The sequence below is a fragment of the Eumetopias jubatus genome, unplaced genomic scaffold, assembly GCF_037043125.1.
Source record: "Eumetopias jubatus isolate StellerSeaLion01/CBP00866 unplaced genomic scaffold, mEumJub1_p1.0 scaffold_16, whole genome shotgun sequence".
Lineage (NCBI taxonomy): Eukaryota > Metazoa > Chordata > Mammalia > Carnivora > Otariidae > Eumetopias > Eumetopias jubatus.
Window position 1 is genome coordinate 71,076,516 of NW_028274822.1, and position 22,779 is coordinate 71,099,294.

Consider the following 22,779-nt stretch of genomic DNA (forward strand, 5'->3'; position numbering starts at 1 on the left):
TTGGATTAAATGTGTAAAACGATGACTGAGAAAGTTAGGAAGGAGATGGAAGCCTGAGATCCTGAAAGACCAGGAACAATACTTGGATTTTCCAAGAGGTGGAATCTCTGGAAGACAGGAGGGGGGAAGGGGGCGTGGTTATAGTCCGGCCTGTTCCATTTGGGGGCGGAGTCTTAAGCCTGGGGGCGTGGCCACTGGCCCGTTTTCCCGGCGGCAGTTGGCACTGGGGGCGGGGCCCGCCGAGGCTTCCTGTCTGCGCCTGCGGAATCGCCGTTTGACCCCGGAAGTGCCGGCTCATTGGGAGCTGTCACCGTGGACCGGCGGCGGCAGCGGTGGCCGTGGCGGCGGCACAGCGCCGGTAGTGGAGCCGCCGAGGTGAGTGCGTGGCTGGGCCCTGCCGAATGGGGGCATCGGGCCTGGGACGAGCCGCGGCCATGCCTCAGGCGGCCACGAGCCTCCCCATCTGCCTGGCGGGGCCGAGACTGATGCTGCCGGAGGGGCCGTGGGTCGCCCCTGAGGCCAGGCCGCTAGAGCCGGGAGTCTCGGGTTCGAGGCTCAGCCCCAGAGTGATGAGTCACAGTCCTCCTGCCCTCACTCCGGATTTCAGTTTCCTTGGAGTTCATTCATTCGTTCAACAAATGTATGTCCATCGCTTCCTACGTGTCAGCCACAGATCCAGGCACTGGGGATACAAACAGCAGGACAGATAAGCATCCTTCCTCATGGAGCATACAGTCCAGTGGGAGGAGACAGTCAACGACAAATAAAGGCACAAGATAATTAAAGATACGGCAGTAACTGCGGAGTGAATACTTTAGGTTGGGCAGTCTGGGAAGGCCTTTGAGGAAAGTAATATTGAATTGAGGCCAGAAGGGTGATGACAGAGAAACTGAGGCAGCATTTGCCCTGGGGACGCTCCCAGGTCTTACTGTAATTAGTGCTTGCACCAAGCTCACCTTCTAAAGAAAGCCCTTTTTTAAGTTTGGACTTCTCCTGCCCTGCTTGGCATGAAGGATGCAGTGGTGGGCACAGATTTCATCACAATCAATGTCCTTTTCCTTTTCGAACTTAGAGTCTCATCTTCGCCTAGTTAATTTCTACCCATACTTTAGATGAAAACTCGGATCTTCCTTGACATGCTCCCTCCCTCATGTCTGTTCTCTGTTAAATGCTGTCACAGCCCCATGTGCCTGATTTACATAGCATACATCGTGGTATTTTATTAGTTTGTATGGCTATTTGGTTCATATCTGTCTTTTGCATAAAGATTGTAAGCTCTGTGAAGGGCAGGACCAAATCTGTTATTTGCCCACTTTGGTATTCTTCAGGCTTCAGTGCCTGGCACATAGTACGTGCTCAAAAGCTTTTTGAATGGCTGAATGAAATTACTAACATGGTCTTTGCTCTCCAGTGGTTCATAGGCAGTCTCTCTGCCACCGGGTTATTGTCTTTTCTTTCCGATTATATCTCTTTTCTACTTAAATGACTCCTCACTGCCTTTAGATGAAAGGCCAAAATCTTCAGCGTCACGTTGGAGGCTCTTTTTAAAATGTCTTCACCTTTCCTATCTAACCTCCTCTCTCAACTTCCATCATCCCCTACCTGACCTTGTGTTTTCAGCCATACCAAATGTCTCCCTCTTCTTTCAAAGCCACTGGTTCTGAGCCTGTGTTCACACTTGCTCTTTGCTTGGAATGCCCTTCCTCCCCATCCTTTCCCCCTATCCTTCAACAACCAGGTTATGGGTCACCTTCTTGGAGACATCCTCCCTTTCTCTCTTGTGCTTGTTTTGAAAATTTCCTGTTACGGCTCTGATCACCCTGAATGATAGTCATTTACATGCCCAGGACCCAGAACGTATTCAGTCAGCCTTTTCTGAGTAAATGAGGAAGTCCAAAGTGTTGTGCCTATGGTTGGGACTTGTAATCACAAGTAAACTTTATTGAGTGTTTATTACGTGCCAACTACTGTGTTGAACACTTAGCATTGATTACTTCTCACATCTCAGTTTTACAGATGAGGAAATCAAGGCTTAGAGAGTTTAAGGAATGGTCTCCAGGTCTCAAACATGGGTAGGAAAAGTTGGAGCCGGGATATGAATCTAGGCTACAGAACAATAAAGCTTTTAACCACCACACCAGCCTGAGTCTGAACTGCCTTTACAGGCACTGGCTTGTAGGAGTGGATTTCTTCTGAAATCAGGTGCTGTCTCTACCTGTTTAGGCCTGGCCTCCAGGGCCTAGAAGTTAAAGGATGAAGAGCCACTACCTACTATGGCTCTTTCCCCAACCTAGCTCCCTACATTGGACAATCCCACAAACCATCTTTGGCAGATAAACATGGAAAGAACTGGGCCTGTGAGTCATTTAGACTTCTGGACTGGCGAGCAGACCCCTGGTGTTTTCAGCTGCCCTCCCAGCATCCCTGGGGGGTTAGGAAAGAAGTATTTTTAGTCTGTTCAGCACAAAAGATCCAGGTGCCAAGGCAGAAGGGCTGGGCTTCAGTTTCAACTTGGTTACTAATGTATCTGCTTTGAGCAAATCAGAGCCCCTCTTTGGACATCTGAGCGTAATAGCCCTTGTGAGAGGCTAGTACAAAAGTAACAGAAGTAACGTCTGTGCAACATGTGTATATTATCTAAGTTTTGGAAAGCTGAAAGGTGAAAACTCAGCCAAGCGCCTTTCATTACTTCACACCTTACGATTTTTTTTGAGGCCACCTCATGTGTGCAGGACCACATGTCTGACCCATGGAGATCCCAGACCTGGAACAGGCCTTGAGGACTAGAGAGAGTGGTCCTGTCTCTTTTACATCCTCTAGAATGGATATCTTCACAGTCTTTAAAACAGCCCATGAACTGGGGCACCTGGGTGGTTAAGCAGTCGGTTAAGCAGTTGCCTTTGGCTCAGGTCATGATCCTGGGGTCCTGGGATCAAGCCCCACATCCAGCTCCCTGCTCAGCAGAGAGCCTGCTTCTCCCTTTCCCTCTGCCTGCCACTCTGCCTACTTGTGCTCTGCCTACTCTCTCTCTGTCAAATAAATAAATCTTAAAAAAAAAAAAAAAAAAAACAGCCCATGAACTAAGGTTCCTTGTGTACCAAGCTGCTTCCTATCTCCCTACCTTTGCTCCTACTCTTACCTTTCCTCTGCCTGGAGCACCCTCCTTCCTGGCTAATCTCCACTATCAGGACTCTATTCAGGCTCTCCTGATCATTTAGGCTCCCCAGAAATGCTTTCTTGACAGCAATACCCCCTGCAAGCTCAAGTACACTAGACTCAGTACAGCCAATGGTTAAGAGCCGGCCAGCTTCACCAACTACTAACTGAGTCCTAGGGCAAGTTTCTTATCTTCTCTGAGTCTCTACTTCCTCACTGATAAAATGGAGATAAAAATGACCTAACTTTAGAGTTGTCCTGAGCATTAATATATGCAAAGCTAGTTAATGCTGAGAAAAGCCCTAGGGAAAGCATCAGCACATGATAAGCATGTTCCTGCTGCTGCCATTATCGTTGTAATTATTGGGCCGTAAGCTCCTGTGGGGCAGAGACCCTGCATTATCACTCTTGTCTTAATAACTCCAGGGCCTGGCCTGATATCTGAGATATGGGACATCCCATAACTCATGGCTGACCGTGCCCCTCAGCTTATCTGTGAGGTTCTCAGAAGGTGACGGATGGTTTCCTCATCCCAGCCTCAATATGTCTTTGTGTTGTCATTGAGACCATGCTGGGCTTGTATGGCATGTCTTCTAAGGGTCCTACTTCACTTCCATTCTGTGATCCAGCCAATATGCGTGTCCCCTCTGTGGGGCAGGCCAAGTAGAATCATGGAAAGAACATTGGATGGGAAGACAAGAGATATGGCGTCTGCCACTCACTGACTCAGAGGCAGGCTTGGGCCTCTGCAGAAAAGAGCTCACACTGGCGGGTTTCTGTGAATTCTCTCATCCTCTCTGGTCCTTCTGTTCATCCACATCCTTCTTCCCTGGAGCCTAGGAAGGTTGTAAAATCTTAAAACCCTCTACAAGTGAGGAAAGGCCCATTCCTCCATCCCTGAAAAGACTGCAGATCTGCTTAGAATTATAAAAGTGTTGATGAGGCCATCTCTGTACCAGGCCTGTGCTGGTCACAGAAAAGATAGCAAGAGGAGAGCCCAGGCACTGTCTTCAGAGAGTTCCCACGCCGAGGAGGGCATAGAGCTGGAGCCCTGATAAAGATCATCTAAGTCCTTTTAGCCAGTACTTCACAAAAAGAGTGGGAATGTTTCAGGAGTCACCTGGCGAGTGTCTTCCTCAGTTGAGAGCTCTTGCTTTAGGCAGAAAAGTCACCTCTGTCTGGATTAGTAGGTGCAGGCACCAGGCCTTTGACGCTCAAGTCAGGAGCCTCCTGAGGCCAGAGGGTGAAGCTTCTCTCCTGGCTCTGGAATCAGTTCCAGGGCCGGCCCCTGCCACCAGGAGCCTATGTGTCTGCTCTCTTCTTCCCATCCATATTCCTTTCAGGAGGGTCACGCAGCACAATGCCAGCTCTGCCCTTGGACCAACTCCAGATCACCCACACGGACCTGAAGACAGGAAAACTGAGGACTTCACCAGCGCTGGTGAGCCGGTACCTTGAGGCCGTTCAGCCTGATATTATCATTCTTGCAATTTCAGAAGCAAAAAGCAAATTCCTCCTTTATCTGTTCCGAGAATGACCCGAGGGCCACAGTCAGTAATTCAGTAGCTGGGACACTACTAGGTCCTTCCAGGCCCAGTGCAGAAGTTTCCTTTCTGAGCAGCAGCTTGAATTTGAGTAGTATTTTCCATGTTGCCACCCCGTACCTTGCCTCCAAAGCATTTCATTTTGAATCAGAGTCTGATGGCGGTTGGGACTCAACCTGAGCTGGCCTAGAAAAAGATCCGGCCCAAAGGCAGGTTTGGGGATTTGACCCTGCAGAAAGCGTTCAGGTTTCAGGTAGGCCTTTTTTCGGAGCCATCTCCCCTGCTATCCACACTTCAGGAGGAACACCAGTTTCAGCGGTCAGGCTGCCTTTTATCACAATGGGCTAAGAAGCGCCACCTGCCACATACCAGCTCTGCAGGGCTTGGGAGACTGAAAGATAAGGAGGCTGTGAGCGTGCCGATTACCGGCTGCAGAGTGAGATTAGGGCTGCGGAGAGGTGCCAGGCTGAAGGAGACAGAGGTGGGGACTGCAGTCCCCACACCCACTTACCATTTTCCCAAGAATATGAGCTTACTTGAGCAAGGTGGGAGGAAATATTTTCTAGGGGGGCTTGAGTAAAGTCGTGGGAAACAAGAGCTTGGTGTTGGATTTCCTGCTTTCTGGATGGCTTCTTATTACTTCCTAACTCCTCTCTGATAATAGGACTAACATTTATAGGGCACTTGCTCTGGGCCAAATCTTTCTAAACACTTTACCTGGATTATCTTGTTTAAGCCCCGTGAGTAGGTATTTGATTGTTCCCATTTTACAGATGAGGAAACTGAAAGTTCAAGGTCACAGAACTAGGAAATTAAGGGAGCCAGGATAGGAAGCCAGGTAGACTGACCCTGGATCTCATACCCTTAACCTTTCTGCTATAAAGCCTGCCATTTCTTTTTTATAACCTTTTTATGTGAGAAAGATATTTATCAGAAAATCTGGATCTGTTCTGCTCAACATGGTAGCCACCCAGTGCAGTAGTCATTCACCACAAATAGGGATTTGGCACACTTGAAATGTGGATAGTTTGAGGAACTGCATTTTTAAATTTAATTTTAGTTAATTTAAATTAAAACAGCCCATGCGGTGAGTGCCTACAGTATTTTGCCAGCACAGATATAGAACAGTTCCATTAACACAGAAGGTTCTGTTGGGCTGGGGGAGACGGATCCTTAAGTAGTTGACTCTGATTTTCCACCTCAGTCCTTCCCCATGTACTTAATACCTGGGTTGCTAGGCTGTGGGCTCCATGAGAACGGGAACCTGTCCCTTCCCTTCATTATGGTTTCCCAGTGCCAGGTGCATTTCTTTCAGGAAACATTCAGTAAATGAGTCAAGGACTCCAGCCAGGCCTTGTGCCAGACCCTGGAGCTACAGAGAAAAAAGACAGGGTTCCTGCCCTTGTGGGGTCTATGGACTAAGAGAAAAGCAGACCAGTAGCTCCTCCACAGTGTGATCAGGGTTGTCTTAGAAACGGCTACATGAATGCAGAACCCAGGCCACTGATCAGACTGAAGGAGTGGGTGGGGCAGGGAGGTCTTGGGGCTGGTGGGAGGGCATGTGCAGCTAGGGAAGGCTTCCTAAGAAGGAGGGGGGTCCTGAACTGGGTATTGAAGGGGGAATAAACACTAGCCATGCAGAGCAATGGGAGAAGGATGAACCTGGCAGGAGGACCCAAGTATACCGTCCTGGAGTCTGGAGAGCCCGACTCCTACACCAACCACCAGTCACTTGGGGTAGAAGCAGTATCATTGAGTTAAGGAGCACAAGCTTTGGGTTAAATCTCACACATACTTAGCCACGTAACTAGAACATTGTAAGCACTCAGTGATGGTGATGATGATGACAACAGTGACAGTGGCAGAAGGTTCAAATGGGGAATAGGGTGGGAAGAGGGAGGAGCTGAGGGAGACAGCTGCCTGATGAAGGAGTGGTCTTGTTGAAGAGACTTGTACCCACTGTATATTTGTCTCTTTAGTCCCAACTTAGGGCAAGGAGATCTCTAGCCAAGGGACAGCCACCACGCTACCTTTGCAGGGTGATAGGTGGAGCTAATGTTTATCGAGTAGCTACTGTGCACACAGCACACACTTGGTGCTATTGAAAATCCAAAAGAAATAAAGTCTTGAGCCACAGTGAGTGAATGGGCTGTTGAGGAAGACAAGACTCATGTAAGTGGAACATGTAGGGAACAGGGCAAAATGGGTTTTTAGTGAGATCAGCAGAACAGAAGTTTGATGGGCAGAGAATGTCCAGAAAGCTTCACAGAGCAAGTGGGACCTGAGCCAAGCTCGAAGGGTGGAAGATACAGCTGGGGCCTGCTAGTCTCTGCCCTGAAATCTCCCACGGCTCCTGTCACCTACAGAATAAAGTCCCCACTCTTGAGTTTGGCATTCAAGGTCCTTCAAAGAACTTAGTGGGATCTGGTCCTTCATGACCCGCATTCATGCTTTGTCCAGCCAGCAAATGTATACGGAGAGTCTGCTCGATGCCAGACATGTTCTAGGGACTGGGAATGCTGTGGTGAGCAAGCCCCAGACTGCTTCCAGAGACCTACAGGCTAGTAGGGGAAACAAAGAAGGCATGCCCTTCCTTTTCATATAACTTTATTGGGGCATGATTGAAAGACAATAAACTGCACATATTGAAAGTATACAACTTGGTTGGTGTTGACATTAGTATACACCTAGGAAACTCATCATAATCAAGATAATGAACATTTCTACCACTCCCAGAAAGTTTCCCTTGTGCCCTTCTGTGACCCATCCTTTCTTCTCTCCCCATGTGCAGCAGCCACTGATCTGGAAAGTACTTTTGATGCAGTTCAACAGGTGCTGTGGTTGGGGAAGCACAGAGTGCAGGTATTGGGGGAGCCCAGGTGAACACCTACCATGGTCAGGGGTGGGAGTTGGGGAGACTTCCTGGAGTAGGTGAGGTCAGAGCTGGGATCAGAAGGCTAAGCAGCGAGACCAGGATAGCACGTGGGTACTGGAGGTCATTCAGCAGTCTGCAGTGTAAGCTTTGGTTCAAGTCCTGCCTCAGTTGCCTCCTTAGCCCTGTGACCTTAGCAAAATTCCTGAACCTTACTGATTCTTTGTTTCCTCCTCTGTAAAATGGGGAGAATAGTATCTCCCTTTTAAATAGTTATAGATGAAAAATAGGCTGTGGGACATACCTACTCAGCAGCCGGCATAGGGCAGGTCTAGTTAAGTGGTGGCCTTTATTATCACCATTCCAGTGTTCTCTCCCTCCATATCTATTTCCCACCACCCATGCAATCTGGGCCCTTTTTTTTCATGGCGCATTTTTATGCCTCCATAATATACCATTTCTTCCATCAAAAAATCCATCTCATTTCCAAGGCCCAGCTTAGATGCTGCTTGCCCCAGGAAGTTGTCCCTTGTCCTCCAGGTGCAGATAATCACCTTTGGCCCTCCCACAGTCCCTCTGCCAGGTTTACGCTGTCACTTTCTCTGTTTTGTGCTCACTTACTGGCTTAGATGTGCATCTCCCCCTCCGGAGCATAGGCTCTGTGAGCATGCAGATGTTTTCTCCATGTGCCTCACCACACAACAGTGCGCCAGTAAATGTTTGTAGGAATGCAAGGATGGCCAATCTCAGGATGTGTGTGTGTGTGTGTGTGTGTGTGTGTCTGTCTGTCTGTCTGTCTGTCTCTCTGTCAGAGGAGTAGGAGGCGATGAGTAGCCCTGCCTAAGAAGTGACCTAAGAGATGAGGTGTCAACGGAAAGACAAGGGGAGCAGCGTGGAAACCAGGGAGACGAAATTAGGTCCTAGAGAGTAGTTTTGAACTTGTTTCAGTCAGCAGGATTCCCTTTTTCAAAAAGTTTGTCCCTGGAAGCCCACTGTATAAATTCTGATTTCAATGGGAGGGGTCCTGAAGACCCACCTGATAGGGGCCCCCGAGGAATCCTTGTGGGACCCAAAGACTCCACAGTTTGAAAACTTGCATCAGGCAGTAGGGAGGCCTAGCGGGTTCTTGAGGAAACCAACCAATCAGTCATGATTTTCCTGTCCCGCTGGACTGACAGACCTGGAAGTGGGTGGATTATGGTTGATAACTGCTGATACGTTGCCCGGCCTTCCTCCTATTACCACTTCCCCCGGAGAAAGCAGCCCTTATGTAGTCAGAGGAGAAAACTGAGCTCATCATCTCGTCTTTATGGTGAACAAAGTAAGGTTTGTTCATGGCAAGGTAAGGGTTGGGAGAGAGAACTTGTGATTCTAAGCTGAGACCTGCAATTACTTGATTAGCATCTTTTCTTTAAAAGCAAAAAGTTACCAAGGTTTTTTCCCCTGATTCTAAGGATATAGCATGATACATACAGTATGGTACTATTTATATAAGAAAGATGAAAAGAGATCTAAAATACCTTCTATGGGTATATTTGCCCGTAAAAGCCTAGAGAAGGTCTGCAAGGACACTCACCTAATGGTGAGTGGTCACTCCTGGAAGGATGTGGGGACTGGGAGTGTGGTCCCAGAAGACTCACCTTCTCTGCAGGGTTGTAAGTTTTGAAAGAAAAGATGTGCATGTCTCCCTTGTATAATTACAAAATAACTTAAAAAGTAATACATGTATATGTTTTTTAAATTGGAGAATACATTCGAGTCATAATTCCCCCCTCCAAAGATAACCACTATTAGCTTTGGTATGTTAACTGCATTACTGCATTCCCCACGCCCCAGCCCCGGCCGTTGTTTTTTTTTTTTTTTTTTTTTTTTAACCTGGGTTAAAAATATATACTTCTTTAAAGATCCCCAAACTGATTATATATTAAATAGGTTTGTGTCCTGCTTTCTCTTCCCTTGACCTTTCCCCATGTCATTAAATATCCTCCAAAACACATATTTTTTAATGCCTGCCTAGTGTTCCCTGGATGCAACCAAGCCCCCTTTGTTAGAGACACTTGGTTCTTTATGCTTAAAAATTCCTTGGAGGGTCACCGGTTGGAACAGCCAAGTGTTGTCATTGCTGTGGGTTGGCAAATGGGCCCTCGCTGACTAACCTCTGCCACGTTAACACGTGGTTTTTGGATCCGTAGCACCCCGAGCAGAAGGCAGACCGGTATTTTGTGTTATACAAACCGCCCCCTAAAGACAACATTCCCGCCCTAGTGGAGGAGTACCTGGAACGCGCCACCTTCGTAGCCAATGACCTCGACTGGCTCCTGGCCTTGCCTCACGATAAATTCTGGTGCCAGGTAACATTCTATCAAAATTAACACTAAGACAAAGCACATGACATGCCGTTGGTTGGTTGCTGTTGTTGTTTTTCTCCCCCTAGGAGATGCTTTTTTTCCTACTTCTTACACTGGATCCTTAACAGCAAATTGTGGTTTGGATTGCTCTGTCTTTTATCACAATCTTAATGATGTTTACACAACGCCTTCCAACGTGTCATTTTTAGAAACTTGTGTTTAGCCCTCAGCTCATTCATACCTCTTTAGTCCCTTGGGGTTGGAGTGTTTGCCTCAGGCCAGGGCTGGTAGGCCGTGAACCCCTGCGCAGTCCACCCACAAGCCCTTGGGCCTCAGTGACAAATACTCGCTCTGATCTGTTGTCTGGCATAGGTTATCTTCGATGAAACCCTGCAGAAGTGCCTGGACTCCTATCTGCGCTATGTACCCCGAAAGTTCGATGAGTGGGTGGCCCCGGCCCCTGAGGTTGTTGACATGCAGAAGCGCCTCCATCGAAGTGTTTTCCTCACATTCCTCCGCATGTCCACTCACAAGGAATCCAAAGTAAGCCCCTGATCCCACAACAGGGCATGACCCGACACCCAGCACCTCTGTGCCAGAGTCTCCCGCCCCTGGGAAGGAAGACTCTGGAAGTACTGCGTTTCCTCTTTGTCTCCCCTCTGCCTTCATTCCCACCTTTGGGGAAGAAATCTGTGGCCACCCCCCCTTATCTGTGAATTCAATGGGTCTGCATTACATCCAGTGTTTTCATCAGTGGGAGCTGAGGGCCCTTTGCCAGTTGACGCGTGACTGTGCCTTTTTTCATGCGTCAGAGGGTGAAAACATTGATTCTGATTTGTTAAAGGAACTTTTATGTGCTTTTTAAAAACCTTTACTTTTCTCCCTCTGGTTTTAAAAATAAGGCTATCTCTAAACAACTCAAACATTACAGAAATATTTTGTAGATAGTGAAAGTCACCACAAAATCCCTTTCCCCAAAAATAACCACCATTATGGTGCATGTTCCTTCAGGGAGTTCTTTTCCTTTCAGTATATTTGTGTGTGTGAGTGCATATTTATTTTTACAATAGGATCTTGCTTTTTTTTTTTAACTTTTGTAGTATGGAAATTTTCAAATATATGCAAAAGCATAATGAATCCCATGTACCTATCACCCAGCTTCAACAATTATCAATATTTTGCCAATCTTATTTTCTTTCTTCCCGAGTTTTTTTCCCCTAGAGTATTTTTTTCCCCCAGAGTATCTTTTTTTTTTTTTTTGAGGGAAAGAGAGCCAGCGCGAGCGTGTGAGCGAGTACATGGGCGGCAGGGGGGAGGGCAGAGGGAGAGGGAAAGCGAGAATCTTAAGCAGGCGCCACACCCAGTACAGAGCCCAACACGGGGCTCAATCTCACAACCCTGAGATCATGACCTGAGCCAAAATCAAAAGTTGGACACTTAACTGACTGAGCCACCCAGGTATCCCTTTTATTTTATTTTATTTTATTTTACTTTATTTTATTTTAAGGATTGTATTTATTTATTTGACAGAGAGAGAGACAGCGAGAGAGGGAAGAGAAGCAGAGGGAGTGGGAGAAGGAGAAGCAGGCTTCCCACGGAGCAGGGAGCCTGATGTGGGGCTCGATCCCAGGACCCTGGGATAGGCAGACGCTTAACGACTGAGCCACCCAGGCACCCCTTTCCTGGAGTATTTTAAAGCAATTCCAAACATCACAGTAATTTACCCATAAATATTTTTATTTTATTTTTTTTAAGTAGGCTCCATGCCCAATGTGGGGCTTGAACTCAAGACCCCAGGATCAAGAGTTTCATGCTCTGCTGCCTGAGCCAGCCAGGCACCCTAACCGACAAGTATTTTAGAATGAATGCCCAACCGACTATTCAATAGCATATGTTTGCTTCTTTTTACATTAAAATGAAGAATAGCTATTGCTCCAGGTCAATATATGAGGCTCAGACATGTCCACAGTGTGGATGGACCTCCACTTATTAGCCAGTCCCCCGTTGTTCCTTGTGAGTTTGCTATTACTTTACCAAGAGTATGCTTTCGGAAAGTCTCTCATCCTCTTTCTCTGCACCGTTCCTTAGGATCACTTCATTTCCCCCTCTGCATTTGGAGAAATCCTCTACAATAACTTCCTGTTTGACATCCCAAAGATCCTGGACCTCTGCGTGCTGTTTGGAAAAGGCAACTCGCCTTTGCTCCAGAAGATGATAGGTACGTAGGGCACAGGGCCTGGAGGGCTGCACAGAGCTGGCCCCCATATGCCAAACTAGAGCACCTAGATGAGTGCAGGGGGATTCAGAACTGCAGTGGCGGATGGGGCTTGGACGTGACTTCGCAGATATATGCCTGTCAACTCCGAAAGACGCAACTAGGTGGCCCTGGGGGAGTAGAGACAACACTTTACCCCACCGTCCCTCAAGGATCTTAGTATTAGGCCACATGTCAAACAGTTGAAGGAGTGGGGAGGTTTGCTTTGGCAGTGAGAGTAGGAACAACAGTGATTGCTAACCTTTAGGTGAGCGCTCACTGGGGGCCCAGCACTCTGCCGAGCTCCTTGTATGTGATCTTAAATTGATCCTCACGGCAGCCCTGGAATGTGACTCTGTAATCATCCCTATTTACAGACAAGGAAACTAAGGTTAAAATGTAAGGGACTTGCCTGAGAGCCCATGACTAATAAGTGGACAAGCTGGGATTGATGTCACATAGGCCTGACTCTCGAGCTCTTCCTCTTTGTCACTCCCTGCTTCAGGGATAATGGGGCTGCCTCAGAAGTCTCATGGTTTGCATTGTTGCTGAGAACAGTTGGAGACCGAGTTCAGTGAGGACTGTTTTGCATCAAGAAAGGAATGACTTCAGCAGTTGAATCCCATCAGGAGGCAGTGGGCTGGAGGGTTGGATCAGAGACTGAAGCTTGGTTGGGATGCTGCAGAGGGAACAACGCCCCAGCATTGGGCCGGACACAGAGACAGGACACCACTGTCAGCCCTCCTCACCCTGAGATTATAGGACATAGTCTTCCCAAATGGCCAATTACAAAGCTAAGTTGTCCCTTGAAATGGTTTCCTTCCTTCCTCCTAATAAAAAAGGTAATATAAGTTAATTTAGAAAGTTTGGAGAGAATATGAAGTGTAAAGAAGCAGGAGAGCAATTACCAAATTCCTGCACCCAGAGGCAACCATTTGGTCATTATTTCCTTCCAGTCTTTTCTCTGTGTGTTTTTGAAAAACATGTCAGAGCATAACGTATATGAAATTTCACATCCAGCCTTTTCATTGGAACGGCATCTGGTTTCTCATTCAAATCTAATTATTCCCTGATCATCAGTTCATTTCTTTTTCTTTCCCAGAGAAAGACTCTTCATAGTATTACTGTAGACCGAGGGCATGGGGTGAGTGAGCAAAACCAAGCACGATCAGTTAGAGAAACAGTTATTAGGCCAGTTTGCTTAGAGTGGAGCATTCTAGGAGGGCAGCAGCAGGAGATGGGGAAAGGGATGCTGGGGCCAGATCAGGGAGGGCTCCGTGCCAACCATTAGCACTTGGGGAGCAGTATCACTTGGTGGCTCAGAAGGCAGGCTTTGCTCAATTCACACCGCAGCCCTATTCCTGGCTGTGTCACTTTGTCCAAGTCAGCCGCTCTAGCCTCAGTTTTCATATCTGTAGAATGGGAAGACTAATGCTATACCTACCTTATAGGATGGCTGTGAGGCTTAACACGGTGTCTGGCTCATTACAAGCGCCTGGTGATTGTGAGCTCTTACATGAGGCCATGGGAGCTGCAAGGAGGAGCTGTCTGGGGTGTCAAAGTTAATTTGGCAGCGTGCTGGTGGGAAGGGTGGTGACAGGAGACTGACAAGGAGGCCAGTGCTTCAGTGTGGGTTTGAAGGTAAGAACCTGATTGAGCTGAAGAGGACATCCTAGAGGCAGAATAAAGCAAGGCTTAGGGAGGTCAGCTCGAGGGAGAAGTCAACAATTCTAGAGAAGACTTGTGTCGGGTGCAGGAAAGGGGCCTTTTGGGCAGGGCGGGGGCAGCCTCCTCTGTCTCTACCACAGAAGCTCTTGAGCAAAGCAGATCAGCTGTAGTAAGAGTGTTGACAAGGGAGAGAGGGAGGGAACAAGGGGACTGGCCGATTGTCCTTCGGGCAGAAGCCTAGTCCTTACCTGGCACCCTCCCACCCGCCTCAACCTTCCTGCACAAACACACCTTACTGTTTTTTTAACCTCAAGATTGGTATTCCGAATCAGTAAGTGTAATTTTGAAAGCAGGGCCTTTCAGTTAGACTCTTAGAGCCGCTTTGTGAAAGCAGGAGTACGTCAGGCCTTGGCCCCATCGAGGACTGCACTGATCTCTTTGGCAATCCCTTCCCTTCCCCCTGGGTCTCTGACTGCTTTAGTCTGAGAAGGATGCTGCTGTTGTGCCTTCCTTCTTAATTGTTTCTTTAAGAGATCGAAAGTCAGATCTTCACCTTCACTGGATCAGATAAAGGAGAGGAAAGGGTCAGTTGTGAAATGTTATCTGTTCTGATGCTTGTAAAACATCCCTGTTACTCAGGCATAAGCACTAGAAGGATTATGAAAGAGTGCCCTACCCCAGGGCCAGGTGGTTATGGCACAGTGGGGTCTGCTGTATGGTACTGGGGGGAGACCGGCTCCTGATGCCTGAGTCAGGAGGCACTGCCTGGAGAAGGTGACACCTGCCTTATGGTGGACTTAGCTCTGGGAGGTCACTCCAGGCAGAGGGAGGGGCAGGGTTTGTTCTCTGAGGTTGAAGAGGTACAGGAGAGGAATGCAGCCCAGGAAATGGGGAGAGGGTGGCTGGAGATGCTATCCGGGCCAGATCTCACATGGCCCTCTGTGCTGTGGTCAGGAGTTCAGACTTGACCTTGAGGATAACCATCAGTTGGGAGTTTTGTGAGAAGGAACAGAGGTTGGTTGGGAGACAGCTCAGTCCCTCCTTGCTGTCAAGAGTAGGAGGCGGGCACAGATGGCCAGGGAGTACCTTCACAGGTTGAGGGATCAGCACCCATCTGGAGGTGGGATGCACTGAGCAAGCTCGTGCTGGGAAAACTCCACTTTCTGGAGTCAGGGAACAAAGTGGCATCCAAGAAAGTGTTTACGGAAAGTCCAGCTACATAGTGACTTGCTTTCTCACTTGCTTTCTGTCCCATTTGGTCTTTGATTTCATTGATTTTCAAATCTTCTGGGATGGGACAAGGGCTCCCCTTGGTTTTCATTAAGGAAACCAAGGACAGACCTGCCCAAAGGCAAAGGACACCTGCAATTCAGCAGAGTCTGACAGTCAGCCACCCTTAGACGTTAGGATCGTAGTGGGCTGAAGAACCCTGGCCTCTTCTTAAGGGTGTTGGTATTTCACATCATCATGTCTCCTGGCTAACTATGATTTTCCCTTCCTCCTTCACCATTTGGGCAGCTGGAACACTTGGTTTCTGTTCCAGTTAACATATGCTCTAACCTACTGACTCATAGCAGCAGCATTGCTTGGAGGTAGTAAACATTCGGAAAGGAGCTTTGTTTTATAGGAACAACTGCAAATGTGTGGTAAACCTGTCTCTGGGTCCCTCCCAGGCCTCTCCCCTTGGAGGAGGATGGATTAATATGGCTAGCATATTCAAAGCAGAGGATAAGAGAATTTCCAGACAAATTTCTCCCTAGAGTCTCCTTACATTATTAGAGGCGTGGCCTGGCAAGAATCCTGGATTGTAGCATCCAGGTTTCTTGAGCAAAGAGATCGTATCTCCTGATTTTCCTGGATGACTAACTCCCACTTCCAAAGCCAATGCTGTCATACAAGGCACAGTGCCCAAGTATGATCACTCCTTGGGGACATCAGGGTGAGCTGGTTTGACCAGGCAGGCCTTTTTTTTTTTTTTTTTTTTTTTAATTTGAGAAAGAGAGCGAACACGAGTAGGGGCAGAAGCAGAGGGAGAAGCAGACTCTCTACTGAGCAGGGAGCCCAATATGGGGCTTGATCCAAGGACCCTGGGATCATGACCTGAGCCGAAGACAGACACTTAACCGACTGAGCCACCCAGATGCTTCCAGGGCAGGCCTTTTATGTAATTCTCTAGGCAGAGGTGCTTAAAAGGTTAAATTGTACTGAGTAAAGTCCTCCCTCATGCTGGGGAAGTTTCTAGGCTGGGCCAAAGTCTGTGCCAGCAGGGCCTGGGGCCAGGACTGCTCTGGTGCAGACAGGCTTCGGAAAGGGGAGAAAGGTCACAGAACATGCTGGCAACCATTTGTAATGTGTCCTTCCCTCCCCCACCCTCTTTTCCCAATTCCTACCTTTCTCTTCTCTTTTCAGGAAACATCTTTACCCAGCAGCCAAGTTACTATAATGACCTGGATGAAACCATGCCCACCATCCTTCAGGTACCAGCTCTCAGGCCTGCCCAGATCCCCTCCCCAACCTGATAGTATGTCCCTGGACTTTCTTGGAAGAGCCCCGAGAAATGTTTACTCCCCACCCCTCGCCAGCCCCATCTCCAGACAGTCTCTGTGTCCTGCCCCTCAGTACACCCTTTCAAATTCGCCCTTTTCCCCACTTGAACAGAACTGAAATCTAAGGGCTGTCTAGCACTCATACAAAAAGAGCCTAAATTGTGTGCTGTTTGCCAACAGCCATAAGCCTCTAAGGACACCCCTCTTAAGAGACCGGTGTTTCTCAAATAAGAGCTTTAAAATTCTATGAAACTGTTTTAGAATATAATAACGTTCATTGCAGAAAATTTGGAAAACATAAACAAAAAATAAAAAATGGAAAGAGGAAAATTAACACATCATCCTACCTCCAAGAGATTCTACTATTCACGATAACATTTAGGGTAATTTCGTGCTAGCATACTTAAAGATGGTGCAATGAGTTCAGGACTTACATGATTTTACGATGGGCTCTGTTTTCTTCTCACTATTGATTTGTCTTTGATTTCAATGTATTTCCATAAATCGCCGTCTCCATAGAATCCAAAACATATGTTGTTGAATGTATATCTTAAATATTCATTACTATACACTTGCCCAGCATATTCATTCAGATAATTTCTACAGGCTTCTGGGGGCTTTTCATACATTTTGTCTTTTTTTTTTTTTAAGTTTTATTTAAGTAACCTCCACACCCATCATGGGGCTCAAACTCAACGACCCCGAGATCAAGAGCCACACGCTCTTCCGACTGAGCCAGCCAGGTGCCCCTTTACATTTTGTCTTTTTAATCCTCACCACAATCCTAGAAGAAGAATAACCCCCATCATCCCCATTTTACAGTTTCCACTCTGACCCCGTGCCCTGTTGTCGTCTCAGCTGGTTTCTTGGGAACACAGGCACATATTCGAAAGATTCCAAGGCAGCTTTCAGATCACCCATCCCCGATTGCAGGTCAGGGGTCCTAGCTGCTGTTTCGACAGGATGTGGGAGAACCCCTTCTTGTGTTTCACAGGTTTTCAGCAATATCCTCCAGCACTGTGGTTTGCAAGGGGACGGGGCCAGTGCCACACCCCAGAAACTCGAGGAGAGGGGCCGGTTGACCCCCAGCGACATGCCTCTCTTGGTGAGGTTGCCCTTCAGCCCAGCCTCTTCTTGGCTAGCAGAGGACCCGACAGCTTCTTCCCCTGCTCGTGGCCGTTTTCCCCAACCCCAGAAGCAGCTATTCCCATCACATAGGCTTAGAGCAGACTTTTTATTTTTGTCTGGGAGCTTCCTTTATGGGGCAGTGGAAAGAACAGGGCACTAGAGTTCAGACGATGGGGGTTCAGTCTTCATGTAGCTCAGCACAATGAGCTCATTCGTGTTATTCACTGAGCCCTGTGTTCGGTCGGCAAATTTGTACTGAGGAGGCTCCAGTGTGTGCTGAGCCTTCAGGGTAAAGCAGCAGGGCAAAAGCAGACATGGGACTTACAGTCGGTGAGAGAGGTAAATAAGGACCATAGATGTGTGTCAGGCCTTATGCTGAGCACTGGAGACAGAGCAGGAAAGAGGCAGCCGTCAGCTGCCCTCTTGGAACTTGCAATCTTGCGGGAAAGCGGGCATTAAGCAGGTGTTTCAGAAAGAGGCACACCAAGTTCTGTGGGAACAAGTCGTTTTACCTGCCTGAACCTCAGTTTCCTAATCTGTACCACAGAGATCTGAACAGCTGCTCAGCCTACTTTTTAGAGTTGTCAAGAGACTCCAGAACGTGTGTAAGAAAGCACTCCGTATTCTGTATGGACTTGATATTCTTGTCCTCAATGGGATATTCCTTCTGTGTAGGACCATAGTCATGGTCTTTAGGTTCAGGGGTTGGTTCTCCTTCAGCTTTGAGCGAGAACTGTATTACCCTAGAACTAGAAGTAACCCTAGAGATCATTGGGTGAGTGCCCATTAGAGCTATGGCAGCAAGACCTGAGGTAGGGAGATTGAGTAACTGGTCCAGATCATGCTCCTAGAGATGGACCAGCCAGGCTTCACACAGACCTCCAGTGATCTCTTCCCCCAACAAGGCATCTGCCTGTTGGCTCCCACTGGTTTTGTCAACCTTGTCTCATACCCTCCACAGGGCTGTGTATGGGGGCGGAGGAGAATAATGCAGTGTTTTCTTTTGGCAACAGGAATTAAAAGACATTGTTCTCTACCTTTGTGATACCTGCACTACGCTCTGGGCCTTTCTGGATATCTTCCCCTTGGCTTGCCAAACCTTCCAGAAACACGACTTCTGTTACAGGTACAGCAGTAATTCCGACTGCTAAAGTAGAGGTTCTAGTTGACATCCTCATTCAGCAGATATTGATGGGTACTTAGAATGTGCCGGGCGCTCTTTCAGCCTGGGGATACAGTAGTGAGGAGGACAGGTAAGGCTCCTGCTTGTGTGGAACCTGCATTTTATCTTTTTTTTTTCTTTTTAAGATTTTTTCTAAATTTATTTGAGAGTGGGTGCCTGGGTGGCTCAGTCGTTAAGCGTCTGCCTTCGGCCCAGGTCATGATTCCAGGGTCCTGGGATCGAGCCCCACATCGGGCTCCCTGCTCAGCGGGAAGCCTGCTTCTTCCTCTCCCTCTCCCCCTGCTTGTGTTCCCTCTCTCGCTGTGTCTTTCTCTGTCAAATAAATAAAATCTTTAAAAAAAAAAATTCAGGGGCGCCTGGGTGGCTCAGTTGGTTAAGCGACTGCCTTCGGCTCAGGTCATGATCCTGGAGTCCCGGGATCGAGTCCCGCATCGGGCTCCCTGCTCGTCAGGGAGTCTGCTTCTCCCTCTGACCCTATCCCCTCTGATGTGCTCTCTCTCTCTCATTCTCTCTCTCAAATAAATAAATAAAATCTTTAAAAAAAAAATAAAAATAAAAAAAAATTCATTCGAGAGAGAGAGCAAGAGCAAGCATGAGCAGGGGGGAAGGAGCAGAGGGAGAGGGAGAAGCAGACTCCCTGCTGAGCAAGGAGCCCCATGTGGAACTCGATCCCAGCACCCTGGGATCATGATCTGAGCCGAAGGCAGATGCTTAACGACTGAGCCACCCAGGTGCCCTGGAAGCTGCATTTTAGAAGCATTTCCTTTTTTTTTTTTTTAAGATTTATTTATTTATTTGACAGAGACACAGCGAGAGAGGGAACACAAGCAGGGGGAGTGGGAGAGGGAGAAGCAGGCTTCCCATAGAGCAGGGAGCCCGATGCAGGGCTCAATCCCAGGACCCTGGGGTCATGACCTGAGCCGAAGGCAGATGCTTAACGACTGAGCCACCCAGGCGCCCTGGGACCTGCATTTTAGAAGCGTTCCCATTTTTGGTTAAGAACTAGGTAAGGGAGGGAAAAAACCCACCAACCAAGAATAGGGCAGTTTTAGTTCAGTTCCGTTGTCTCAAAGTCCCTCTCATGGGCAGGCACAAAGGAGTAACGGATCATAAGAAGTGGTCTGAGGACTTCAGCATCTGGTCTAGGGCAGAGCACACTCAAGGAAACAAGCAGATATGCTCACATGTGGGGTCGGCTGCTGTGGCCATGTTATGAAGCACTCCAGGAACACAGAGGAGGGAGGCAAAATTCTGTCTGGTGAAGTAAGAGGTTTCATGATGGCCCTTAAGTGAGAATGGACAGGAGCCTTCCAGACAAAAGGATTACAGTGGCAGGAAGGGCATTCCGGGCAGGCAGAGTGAAGGTGGGAAGGCCCAGAGGGTGTCAAGGAGAGCCAGGGAGTGGAGTGGGATGAGGCAGGGCCCAGAGCAGCAGGAAAAGGAGCAGCTAACAACAAGAGACGCTCTGGAGAGGTTGGTTAAGAGCCAGATTGTGAGGAGCCCTGACCTCGCTGGCAGGGAGTGGGGCCTTTATTCTGTAGGCAGTAGAGAGCCACTGGGAGCTTTTATCCAAAGGAGTTATAGAAGGATCCTGCCAGGATGAGGAAAGACGTAGAGAAGGTTATGAGTAAAGAAAGATGTAGGGAGGGAGACCCTCCTTGCCCACTTAGTATCATGAGTATCTGTCTATTCCTTGTGCAGGGAGAAAGGGGTGCTCAGGCCTGGGCTGGTAACCTGCATGTTGCCTGGGGGGGGGGGGTGGCCCGTTCTCAGTGGCCTCTGGCTGTCGCTCTTGCCAGACATCTCTCCCCACTATTTGCAGGAGCTCCTGGGAGCTGCCCAACTCTGTGCACTCAGCCACCAGTCCATTCATTTACTCGCCGATTCACCAAAACATGTATCTAGCACTGACCTCTCTCAGAGGTGGCAGCTGGCGCTCTGACCCCTCCTGGGTCTCCTCAGCTCGAGAACATTGCATGTGAGGACTGATCAGCCTCCCAGAGGATGTTAGAATAAAGTGCCAATCAGCACTCTGCCTGGAAGAAAGGGGTTAGGTTGGGCCTGCAGCTGTAACTGTCCCCTTTTTGAAAAGGTATCTTTTCCTGGTTAAAGTGGCAAATGCTCATGGGTAGAATCCCCAAAGGTAGAAAATTAAAATCACTACGAGAGAGCATGCTATTTTTAGGATTTTTGTATCCTGCTTAGCTTCACTTACCATAGGCATTTTCTTTTCTTTCTTTTTTTTTTTTTAAGTAAACTACCCCCAATGTGGGGTTCAAACTCACAACCCCGCAATCAAGAGTCACATGCTCTACCAACTGAGCCAGCCAGGCGCCCCCATGGGCATTTTCCCATTTTGTTAAAGCATCTTCCCAAATGTGGCAGGTTGCTTTTGAAAGGGTCTTTGGAAACAGAGGGTAATTTTTGGAAGAACTGACTTTCCTGCAAGGGACAGTGAAGGCAGGAGAGCAGCTCCACCCGTCTCAGGGTGAGGAGGGAGGAAGAAAGGAAAACAGGGTTGACTACCAAGGACACTGCCTTTGACCCACAAACAGTCCAGGGCTGGCCCAGCCTCTTCACACTGTGTGGGAGGCCAGGAACACCCGCTGAGTAAATGCAGCCACCTCAGTGCCTGCAACTTTCTGGAAGGGGCTACAGCCACCAAACAGCTCTGTGGCTAGTCCTCTCAGAACAACCTCCTTCCTCCCAGACATCCTCGAGTGTATCTGAGTATCTCTATCACTTAATTTTATGAAAGAATAATACATTCACATGGTTCAAAACTCAAAAGGTGTAAAATATATAATGAGGGGCACCTGGCTGTCTCAGTTGGTAGAGCATGCAGCTCTTGATCTCTGGGTCATGAGTTCAAGCCCCACATTTGGCATAGAGCTTACTTAAATAAAACAAATAATAATAATAATAAATAGGTATGTATATATAAAATGCAGTCTCTACCTCTTCCCCTTCCCCAGTCCCATTCTCACACACCACCATTGTTGTTAGGGTTTTTTTGTGGAGCTTTCCAGAGACATGCATATAAATATAAGCAAATGTGCTCATTACATATTACCCCCTCTGCCTTTTATTTTTATTTTTTTAAGATTTTACTTATTTTTATTTTTTAAAGATTTTATTTATTTATTTGACAGAGAGAGACACAGAGAGAGAGGGAACACAAGCAGGGGGAATGGGAGAGGGAGAAGCCGGCTTCCCATGGAGCAGGGAGCCCGATGTAGGGCTCGATCCCAGGACCCCGGGATCATGACCTGAGCCGAAGGCAGATGCTTAACGACTGAGCCACCAGGCACCCCGAGATTTTATTTATTTTTAGAGAGGGAGAGCACAAGCAGTGGGAGGGGCAGAGGGAGAGAGAGTCTCAAGGAGACTCCCTGCTGGGCGCAGAGTCCGATGTGGGGCTCAACCCCATGTTCCTGCGAACGTGACCTGAGCTGAAACCAAGAGTCAGATGCTTAACTGACTGAGCCACCCAGGCATCCACCCCCACCCCCTGCCTTTTAAATTAACTTCTGACATGAATACTATATGTATTGTTTGTATTTTATTTAATTAAATAATTTATTTGTTAAACAACAGAAATTTATATCTCATAGTTCCAGAGGCTGGGTGCATTTTATTTTTAAATTTAAAGTGTATCAGTACACAAAGCAACCTCAATCTTTGGTACGACTAGATGGAATTCCATTGTACTGTGTTAGAATACCAGACCCCATAGATCGACCTTTAGATTTTTTTCAGTTGTTTGCTATTACAGAAAAATGTTACAAAGAATAACTGTACAAACATCATTTTGTACCTTTGCAAGGACATCTGAGAAATAGATTCCTAGAAGTAGAATCACAAGAACAGATGGTTTGTGCATTTTAAATTGTCATAGATCTCGCCAAATCACCCTCCATAGGGGTAGTTCCAGTTTACCCTCCCACCAGCAGTGTATCCTGGCAACACCTGAGTCAGTTTGGGCCAAACTGCCCCCTCTGTCTTTTTCTGGGTGTCATGCTGTGGGCCTAGAAAGCCTGCCTCTTTGGGCCTAGTTACCCTCTGCTGTGTGTGGGACTA

General features: G+C 47.8%; 1 protein-coding gene across 7 annotated transcripts in view; it reads left to right on the plus strand.

Moving 5' to 3' along the window:
- The first annotated feature begins 285 nt into the window (after positions 1-285).
- Positions 286-22,779, plus strand: part of ASCC2 (activating signal cointegrator 1 complex subunit 2) — a 38,560-nt gene continuing 16,066 nt past the window's right edge. For 2 of the 7 annotated variants that reach the window (XM_028124641.2, XM_028124642.2), the window contains exons 1-8: positions 286-375; positions 4,500-4,597; positions 9,765-9,923; positions 10,293-10,463; positions 12,009-12,138; positions 16,252-16,319; positions 17,383-17,493; positions 18,530-18,642. In XM_028124641.2, the coding sequence (XP_027980442.1) occupies positions 4,517-4,597; positions 9,765-9,923; positions 10,293-10,463; positions 12,009-12,138; positions 16,252-16,319; positions 17,383-17,493; positions 18,530-18,642 (833 nt within the window). In that variant the 5' untranslated portion in view covers positions 286-375; positions 4,500-4,516. Of the gene's footprint in view, positions 376-4,499; positions 4,598-7,524; positions 7,563-9,764; positions 9,924-10,292; positions 10,464-12,008; positions 12,139-16,251; positions 16,320-17,382; positions 17,494-18,529; positions 18,643-22,779 lie in introns of those variants that run through there. The other 5 variants (XM_028124643.2, XM_028124644.2, XM_088019658.1 and 2 more) reach the window with 4 other exon arrangements.